This window comes from Hipposideros armiger, unplaced genomic scaffold (genome assembly GCF_001890085.2).
Source record: "Hipposideros armiger isolate ML-2016 unplaced genomic scaffold, ASM189008v1 scaffold_5, whole genome shotgun sequence".
NCBI classification, from domain to species: Eukaryota; Metazoa; Chordata; class Mammalia; order Chiroptera; family Hipposideridae; genus Hipposideros; species Hipposideros armiger.
The window spans coordinates 1173515-1183424 of record NW_017731355.1 but is presented as its reverse complement, the minus strand read 5'-3'; the positions used below and the strand labels follow the sequence as shown (position 1 = coordinate 1183424).

Genomic DNA, 9910 nt, shown 5'->3' with positions numbered 1-9910 from the left:
AAGAAATAGCTTGTTTCCAAATTTGCTGTTACGTGTGATGCAGCAACAAGCATCTTTGTAAAATAAAATATTTGACCCTTATAAGAGCATCACATCATGTGGCAGAGGTTGAGAGTTTAACCCGGAAAGAATCCACCAGATGATTTTGAATGTAAAACATTAACACTTTCTAATTCTTTAAGCCTTAATGAGACTATAGATGGCCCATGTGGAGACAAAAGAATTGGGCCCTGCATCCTCAGGCACTCGGCCGTGCTCTCCACTCTGGGTACAATTTATCACTAGCATTCGTGGTCTCAATGTGAAAAAGACTAGGGATCTTGTCCTTACTATATACTCTTCCCAAGGCTCAGTTCCAGGCCCTTTTCTCATTCCATTTCCTCCCCCCAGGTGAACTCTTCCACACCCAGCTAATGACTCTTCAATTTATAGCTCCAGCCCAACCTTTCCTCCGAATTCTAGCCATGTAGATTCAGTTGCCTTTTAAACACTTCCACTTAAGAGGTCTAAAAAATATGTCCAAAATAAATTCTGTGAGCCAGACCATGCTCATCGCACCTTCTTCCCTTTACCCTCTATATCCTTCCATTGCTAAAGCCCATTGCTTTCGTCCCATAATAGTTCTTGATCCATCCGGCTCTCATTCACCTTGCTGTCCCACCCTAGTCCAGGCCACCATTATTTCTTTTCTGGGTACTCCAATAGCTTCTCAACTGGTCTCGTCATGTCTTATCCCCTCTGATCTGTTATCCATATTATAATTGAAGGTTCATTGTAAGATCAGAAATTAACACCATCCCTCTCCTGTGTAAGACTTTTCAATGGTTCCTCTTTCCCCTTGGACTAAAGACTAGAGTCCTCACTGCCCCTGGGTATCAGGCTCCTCTATTTCCTATCTCCATCAGTATTCTGAGCCCCTTGCACATTGCCTGGTTCATGGATGATACTCAGAGACTTATTGGGTGGGTGAATGGATGAATATCTTGTGTTAGGTAATACATGAAGGGTACTACTAACTAACTTGTGATAAAACCAAATTTTAGGCTTTTGCTATCTCGGCGACTTCTTAAAATTCTTTTACCAATTTAATAAAGTCTTTGCTTTGAAAAGATTTCAAGTTTATATAAATCCAGACATCCAAAACACAAGCTAGCCTTAAATGGCTTTGTTTGGAAATTAAGATTATAATTCAAATTCACTGCCTTAGCAAATGCTACCTCTTAACATTTGCCTACATGCCAACCTCTCCTCCTTAGAAGAGGACAGAAAATGTTCTTCTGAATATATGACCACTAGAGAGAGGTTTACTGTGCACTCTCCTATTCCTGTACCTTCAAGGATTACGTGAAATCCATTGAATTTATTCTCTAAGCTGAAGTCTAAAGCAAAAGAAATATATTTTTTTGCAGAATTTTGATTATGCTTTTCATAGTGATGTGCACAAAAATGTCCCTTTGTCATAATTCAATTTCCCAATATTTATTGATTCTCAGATGGTTCTTGTTTTAATCGGTGAAGTCTTCTCAGGAAACAATCTATTAGATGGATTAGCCAGCCGCATGTAACCACTACATGAGAATATGCCTACTGTAGTGGGTTATGAGCCCAGGCCTTGAAGGGAGGTGAGCAGAACTGAGTTTGAATCCTGCATTTACCCCTGACTGACTAAATGATGTTGGCATACTCATAGATCCTACTTCATAGGGTTGTTTTGAGGATAAAATATGGAGAAAGCGCTTATCATTTGGTTAACATTAACTGTATGTTAGTTACTGATGACACTTACTATCCCAGAAGCTTTTTTCAGGTTCTCTGGACGCGCGCGCGCGCGCGCGCGCATGCACACACACACACACACACACACACACACACACACACACACACACACAAGCAAACAGACAACAATAGTATATTGACTGTATATTTTATGATAACTGATATCAAAGTGCTTTATTAAAGAATTGTCTTTTAGATTCAGATACTGAAATATTTATAGATGACATGATTTTATAGCTTGGATTTGCTTCAAAATCTGAAAAAAGATGGCTCAGGAAAGGAGTAAATGTATAGATGAAACAAGATTAGACATGCATTGGTAGCTGCTGAGGCTCTGTGATCACTATGGGAGTTTTTATATTATTCCCTATACTTTTGTATATATTTGAAATTTTTCATGATAAAAAGTTTTTAAAAATACATTGGAAATAGTTGCTGAATAGCCTCATAGATTCATTCTTGTTCAAGGAGCCAGCTCTCTACTTAGTTTCCTTTATTTCTTTTGGAAGAGTCACCGATCCCAGTGATCTGGGCAGTAAGACTCATGTTATTCTGTTTTATGACTCTTGGAATAGCTCAAGGTGGAAACAAAATAAATCGAATTTCTGAATTTCCTTTGTCTTCAACCACTTGGGAATCATCTCTGAAACCACTGTGGGCATTTTAAGTAACCCTGATTACCTAGTAACAATGAGCCTTTCAGGCAACAGGGAAGATAAAGTAACTCTTTCTACGCTTGTGTGCTTGCATGACAAAAGGCATAGCTATTAAATACTGGTGCTCAGTGAGCTAATGAACATGAGCCTCTAATTGTGTATTTGGCATTTTGGGATCTGAGCCTCTGCCCTGTATAAACTTGTAATCTTCTCTGCGGAGCCTTGTTAAGTTCGACTGCAGTCATAGGGCGACTTCTCTTGCTGTTTTGTTTTGTTTTGTTTTTTGTTTTTAATGAAGATAACGACTTATGCTTCCAGTAGAAGCTGACCATGGCCATAAATGGCTCTGTAACCTTTGGGTCTGTTTGACTAACCCTCTTGATCTGGATTCAAGCCAAGGGAAACTATGCTCGGGTCCTCCCTGCTTTCTAATTGCCTCATCTAAGGCGGTTTCCCTTCTCCAGCTCCACTAAAGCAAAGAATTTAAACTTATATTTCAGGATTCTTCTTTTCCCTCTGGAATCCATCTCTAAGGGGCAAAGCACATGGCTTTCTATAAGTTTAATTACTTTGGAACAAGGGTCCAAGTGAGGGTTATAGAACTTCTTTCCTTCATCTAAAAAATGAGACAGGCTCTGAGTTGGCCAGGGCAGCTCACTGCAATGTTTGTTTGTCTTTCTGGTCAGCACCTTCTGCCAGGACTAAGCTGGAGTTAAGGAGGAATAAGGCTTAGCCCCAGGTAAGTGGGAAGACAGGTGCACAGAGAGAACCTTCTGGAATACAGTGCAGGGTGTGCTGTCAGAGATATGAACTGAGCTATCTAGGGACAAAGGTGACTATCTGGGGACATCAGGACAGACCTCACAGTGGAGGTGTGAGATATGTGGGCTGAGGACAGGACTGATAGCCTGGGATTGTATCATCTTTTGAATAAAACCTGGGAATCCCAATGTGAGGGTTATGTCTTATTAGATCGCACCCAGTGTAAAACCAGCAATGGCATTTCCCTTGGGGCTGAGAATGCTAAAATTAGACTGAAAAGTCAGGATTGAGGTGTATAACCTGCCTCTGTGCCCTCGGGCACCCTCCGCCAGGGATGAGCTGTGTCCCCCATCAGGGATGAGTTCCATCTCCTGAGCAGTGACGCTGTGCAGACTTCTCTGTGCAGATAGCATTGTGATGGGTGACTGACAAAACTGATTGCAAAGCACTTTTCTCTCCCTGAACAATTTCTACAGCAGCTGAGTAATAAGCAATCAAACCTCTCACCTGGGATGTTAGTCACAAGTTCTCTTGAGCAATCACAGGTCAGCTCTTTAAGCCATTGTGGGTTTCTGTTAGCACTTGTTTCTGTTACCCAAGAATATCCTCTGTGACTTCTTAGCAGGCATAACGGCTCCGGGAGAATTCAGAAACTCAGTAACCTTGTTTGGCAATGTGAGAGGGTGCTCTGGGCACAGGTCCATACGGGCCTGGACCGCTGAGCTAGAACATGGTGCTGATAGAGCCAGCCCCAGGCTCAGATCCCCCATGGCCTTGCTGTCTCCAGGGGCCACAGACTGTAATCTCTAATGCTGGTCAGCTGCATCTCATGTGTGCCCTCAGTCCCAGAGGAGCCAGACAACCAGGCGCTAATAGAGCCTTGAATCTGAAACCACTTCTGCAGGAACCACTGGTAGTGGCCTCCCTCATGTGTACATGACCACAGTCACCCTCACCCCCACCCTGGGCTCTTGTGGGTCCACCTTCACGTGGGTTAAATAAGTCTCACGTGTATTGTGTGTATGGGGTGGGGATGGGCAAGGGGGGAAGGAAACAGTTTCCACGGGTCACAGCCCACTGAAAACTGTCACTGGTGTGGGAAGCAGGGTTCTGTATGGAGAAGGGTGCAGGACACTGATTTGGGGGTTGAGACCAGGTTTGGTTTGGAGGCGGAGAAGGCTGGCTCTGCTGAAGCTGGGCACACAGGTACCTGGCATACCTTTGCCTGATACCCCAGGGAGACAGACTGCTGCCAGGAACCCAGAAGAAGGAGCTCTGGTCTGTGAGCCCATTGATCCATGCCAAGAAAACTCTGCTGCTTTCACCTCACTTATTGGGCTTCCTGGAAAACAGGACTTTGTTTTCATCCCTGGGTGTCTTACAGTGACCCCTCTCTGTAAGACCTGCGTGGTCAGCCTGTCTCTACTCACAGGGCACAGTGTGGAAAGCAGCCGCGCCAGTTCTGTCGTCACTGATCTCCTCCAAGCGGAAATGTGATCCCAGGCTGGACAGAGACTAGCCTTTCCCCTTGGGCCAAGCAGGCCAGCAGAGCAGGGAGAGGAGGGCAGAACCATGGGTGCCCACTGTGGCTGTGAAGCCCCAGCACAGCAGTCAGCTGCAGCCACTGTGTAGGGCCCCAGTGAGGGGACACCTTCACCCCCAGCAGCACAGCCCCAGGAGGCCACAGCCAATGGCAGCCTCACCTGCTGGCATTGACTCCAGATCTCCAGATCAGGGAAGTCACCTAGCATCTCCTGCTGGCCAGGCAGCCGCCTCCTCATGGATGAGGCCCTGTGGTTTGCCCCTGAGCACTTTGGTCATTAGAAAGGCAAGGCATCAAGGTTGTCGCCCAGTTGTCCAGGCTGCTGCTCGCGTACCCTCCAGGCTGAGCCTGGCAACTGTGTCAGTGTAGAGGGCTCTTTTCCAGCCTGCCGTGGTGACAGACCTCCCTCTGTCACGGTACTTGGATATGCATGGTGCTAGAAGCCATGTCGGGAAGGAGTGTTTTAGGACAGCACTACCTTTTATTTAGTTGTATCAGTATCTGACCGTGTCCTATCTGCACTGAGGCCCTTGACCAAACAATTCCGCTGCTGGTAATTCGCTTCAAGTGGGTTGTGCTCCTACAGGTGGGGGAAAGGTAGGAGGTGCCTTTGTTCTGGGCTCACCAAATCCACTGGGCCTCCTGAGGCTTCTGTGTTCCTGGGGTACAACCAAACCAACCCTGTTCTCACTCCTGTTTTTGCTTTTCCCGATAATTAGCATCCCCACTAATGCACTGAAACTAAAAAACACAAGAGTCATCATTTCTACTTCCTCTCCCCATGCCCCTCCCAGTGGTTGTCAGGCCCTGTTAATGGTGTGTTTTCACCAAAGCGCTGCCAACTGACCCCTCACGTTCCATTCCGTTTGTCACTGTCCTGGTTCAGGTCTGAACATCTCTTCCTGAACTGTGTCAGCTGCCTCAGGCTGATCCTTTCTGTTCAGCTGGGAGACTATTACACACTTAATGGATCCCTTTTGCCTAATATCTAAATGTCAAAATTCCTTACCATGGCATTTGGGGCCCTTCAGAATTTGGACCTAACTTTCCTGGTACTTGATGGCTCCATTGTTCCTTTGCTGTCTCTCCAGCCTCACTAGACCACATGGGGCTCCTGAGCTCACCTGCACATCACACCTCCAAGCCTGTCTTCCTGCTCCAGCCCCCTCCATCTGCCCATGCTGACCTTCTTACACCTTTTCCCTGTCTGGAAGACTCTGACTCATGCTGTAAGACCCAGCTCAGTTTCTACCTCTACCATGGAACTGTCCCTCTCTCCTCCCACTAGAAGGAATTAATACTTGGAATTAATAGAGTACTTGGTTCATACTTCCGTCATACCACTTGCCCACTTGTACTGTATAACAGTTGGTTGTCTTAATCTCTCTCTCTGTCTTCCTCCCCTTCTCCCCCTCTCTTACACACACACACACACACACGTATGTTTTTATTGAGCACATTGTGCTAGGCAGAAATAATGAACCAAATCAACCTGATCCCTCCTTTATGGACTTACAGTTTAGCAGATATTGGACACCTCACTATGCTGTGAGGTCCTTAGGGATAAAGATCACCTGTCCTCTTGATGCATCACAGTCCCTGGCACACAGTGCCCACTTGCTCCATGAATGGTCACTAAGCGAATGCCAGTGGGCAGAGGTAGATACCGGAGTGGAGGACAGGGTGCGTGGATGTCTTATGGGTACAAGGTAAGTGGGAAGCCTGGAAAAGTCACATTCTGTCCTCCGTTTCTAAAGGGTGGCCTACTTTTTACATGTGACTAGCCCCTTCATAGGGAGCCACCATCTAAGAACCATGTGGCAAATTTTGAGAGTTGATCTAACGTTTTTTATCTAGATAACCTGAAGAAGTTGATTCCTTTTGAAGCAGGTGCACATGACCACTCTGGTCCTATCACCCATCGCGTGAGCCAGCTCGTCCGGGTGGATGGTTTGCGGCCTGGCTGCCTGCCTCATGCTGCTCCTTGTTTCTTTCAGAGATCTGAAACTGGACAATGTACTGCTGGACCACGAGGGGCACTGTAAACTGGCAGACTTCGGAATGTGCAAGGAGGGGATCTGTAACGGAGTCACCACGGCCACTTTCTGTGGCACACCTGACTATATTGCTCCTGAGGTCAGTAAACTGCCTGAGCGTCTTCGGAAGCCCGAGCCCCGCAGTAACCCTGATCAGACACGTTATGGGTCGCTTGTGTGTGCTGCAGCTTTGTGGGCAGCGTTGAAAGCTGACACCTCCAGACTCCTTTCGGGCTTATTGGCTAAATGATGGCTAAAAATATTCTCAGTTGCTCTAAATAAGAATTTGAGTCCATTTTTTTGTTTTGTTTTGGTAAACTTTGCAGTTGCTTTAGGCTTTAGCACTGAATGACGACAAAATGTGCTCCACCCAGAGCTATTTATTTTCTTCCTTGTCTCTACTCAGTACTTTGATCCCAGCCCCATTTAGCAAAAGAAAAGCTCTTGAATCTTTCCCATATGAGTAAGTGAGCCCAGTCTCCTCTTTTGCACATGCCCTTGGCCTAAGCCAGCCATAAATGTTTGATTACTTGGATGAGAAGGCCTCTGAGTTGACCACAGGGAAAACAGGCCATTCTATCTCTAGAGAGAATGAAACATGCATGCCAGCACAGGAAGTTCCATTTTTTTTTTTTACTTTGATAGTTCCTAATCCATCATCTTCCCTAGTCATTTAAAGACACGTTTGTTAACCAGATACACGAAGCATGCCTGACATTGCCCTCTTTGCACAGATCCTCCAGGAAATGCTCTACGGACCTGCAGTAGATTGGTGGGCAATGGGCGTGTTGCTCTATGAGATGCTCTGCGGTCATGCGCCCTTCGAGGCCGAGAACGAAGATGACCTCTTTGAAGCCATACTGAACGATGAAGTTGTCTACCCTACGTGGCTCCATGAAGATGCCACAGGGATCCTGAAATCTGTAAGTCTGGCTTACCCAGCCAACTTTCAACCTACTGCAAACCAGCTATATGTGCTGCTTGTGTCTGTTTTTTTGTTTTTGTTTTTTTTTAAATATCTCTCATCAATAAGCTACCAGCTCTGAAATATGTGGTTTTTAATCTGTAGAATCAAAGAACAAGAGTTCTCTCGGGCTGTTTTCCTCTCTTATGCAATAGTTATTTCTGAGCCAAATGCCACAGCAGTTGATAGCGTTGCTTGCCAAATATCAAGTATTTCTAGCACTTGTCGCTTTAGTGTAGGTGAAGCGATGCTCCGTTTTCACTCAGGACACTCCAGAGTGTTGGGCCATATGAGCGCCGTTCCAGTTTGTTGCGCCATTGATTGTTTTTCTATCAGCAGTGTCCAAAGAGCAGGACGAAGGGACCTTTCCCTTAGTGCTGGGAGTTGAGAAAGACAGTTTTCCAAACCTGTCGCTCTCTTTTGCTTCCATGTTATCCTTATGCAAGCCAGGCTGCAGGCCCCGGACTCAGGTGCAGTGAGGTAATAATATATGTTGAGAAAGACTTTTCTGCATGCATTTAAGGCACTGTGCTGGAAGCCTCATTTTGAAGTGAGAAAGAAACATGGAGATGCCTTTATGTTGAAAATAAGAAGGCACATGAAATTTGGGTCAGTTCTGTAACCACGTTAGTTGAGTTTGAAAGTCATGTGTTATCACCTACTAGGTGCACAGGGGACTGAAGATGAATACAAGTCAGTTCTTCAAATAGCTGGTTCATCCTGAAAGGTGTTAATGGTATTGGGAGTTTCAGTAAGAGGCCTGTGAAGCAGCTGCATTTCCTCATGTGGGAAATGTGATTTACCCAGAACTGATGCCTGCAGTCACTTTTGAATAGTGCTAACTAGGTGGAACAAATGGTTCTAGCTCAGATAGCTGAGGGCTTGCAGAAGTTATCTGTGCGGGGGAGTTAGGTAAGCTGAGACATTCTTAAGGACTCTGAACAAGCTTTCCTTTTGCTGTACAATTCCAGGTCAAGATAAGGTACACTGCTTTCTTTAAAAATACAGACTTTAGGCTTTTTCCCAAGACCATCTATGATCCTGGGAACTTGGTGACTTCAAGAGTTTCTAATGTCGACTCCATTGGATGGTGTCTTGCATAGTCTAAAAAAACTGTCAGGAGATCATGCTTGCTAAATTTGGGGTTGTAATCACTTGTCTTTACCTTTAATTTCATAGAGCTTGGTGACTTTTAGAAGCACAAACACAGACTTGCAGAACATCTTGTCCACATTCCTGGTTGGTAGCTGAGGCCCAGAGAGGTGAACCGGTGTCACATGGTAGACGGGAAAGAGCACACTTTAGTCTGAGAGTCGAGAGGCCTCATTCTACTTCCGCCACTGCTCTCTCCAGTCTTTACCTTTGGAAGGCAGTGATGAGACCACCTGCAGTACCCACTTCAAATGAGGTAGTGCACATGAAAGCAGTTTCAAAGTGGCCTGCACCATTCAGGAGTAAGTCACTCGTGTTAAGTCAGGAGTAGCAATTTCATAACACACTGAAAGGTGTCAGTATCTTCATCCTCTCCTGAGCAAGTCACCAATATCAAGATTATTAAGGGCTTAATTGTACATGAGTCTGTGTTTGATTATTCTGGAGAGAACTGTATTTCTGTTCTTCCAGGAGCTCTCTGTCTAAGCCAAGTCGATATTGAAAAGAAATAGCCAAATAGATATTGATCCTCCTATTCATTTAACAGATATATCAATGCATAGCCGCCCTTGGTCTGCTGTGTTCAGGTGCTCTGCAAGGAGCTGCGGTGCAGAAATGAGCAAGACAGACGTCATCTCTGCCCTCAGAAAATTCACAGTCCAGTGGGGGTGGGAAGACAGATGTTTAAGAAAGAAATTAAATAGCTACATATATACTTACAATTTGGTAAGAAAAAAATGTCTGAGGTGCTTTAAGAATAACAGGCTGTCAAGGGAGGCCATTCTGAGATGACATGTAAGCTGAGAACACAGGCTGCAGAGAAGTTAGGCGCACAAGCATGCAAAGACCTTGAGAAAGGAGAAGGCTGTTTGAGTAACTCTGTGGCTGGCATGTAAACAGCAGCAGTGTGGGGTGATGGGGGATGAAGGACATGGGAGGTCATATAAAGACGTCTAACCTTTATCTGAAGTGCCAAGATATAAGTCATTGAAGGATTTCAAGCAAGCATGACAAAATCATT

General features: G+C 45.3%; 1 protein-coding gene across 1 annotated transcript in view; it reads left to right on the top strand.

The window, feature by feature from the left end:
• PRKCH (protein kinase C eta) overlaps positions 1–9910 on the top strand; it is a 208317-nt gene that overhangs the window by 186518 nt on the left and 11889 nt on the right. The window contains exons 11-12 of the mRNA XM_019644458.1: positions 6735–6873; positions 7508–7696. Coding sequence (XP_019500003.1) covers positions 6735–6873; positions 7508–7696 — 328 coding nt within the window. The remainder of the gene's footprint in view (positions 1–6734; positions 6874–7507; positions 7697–9910) is intronic.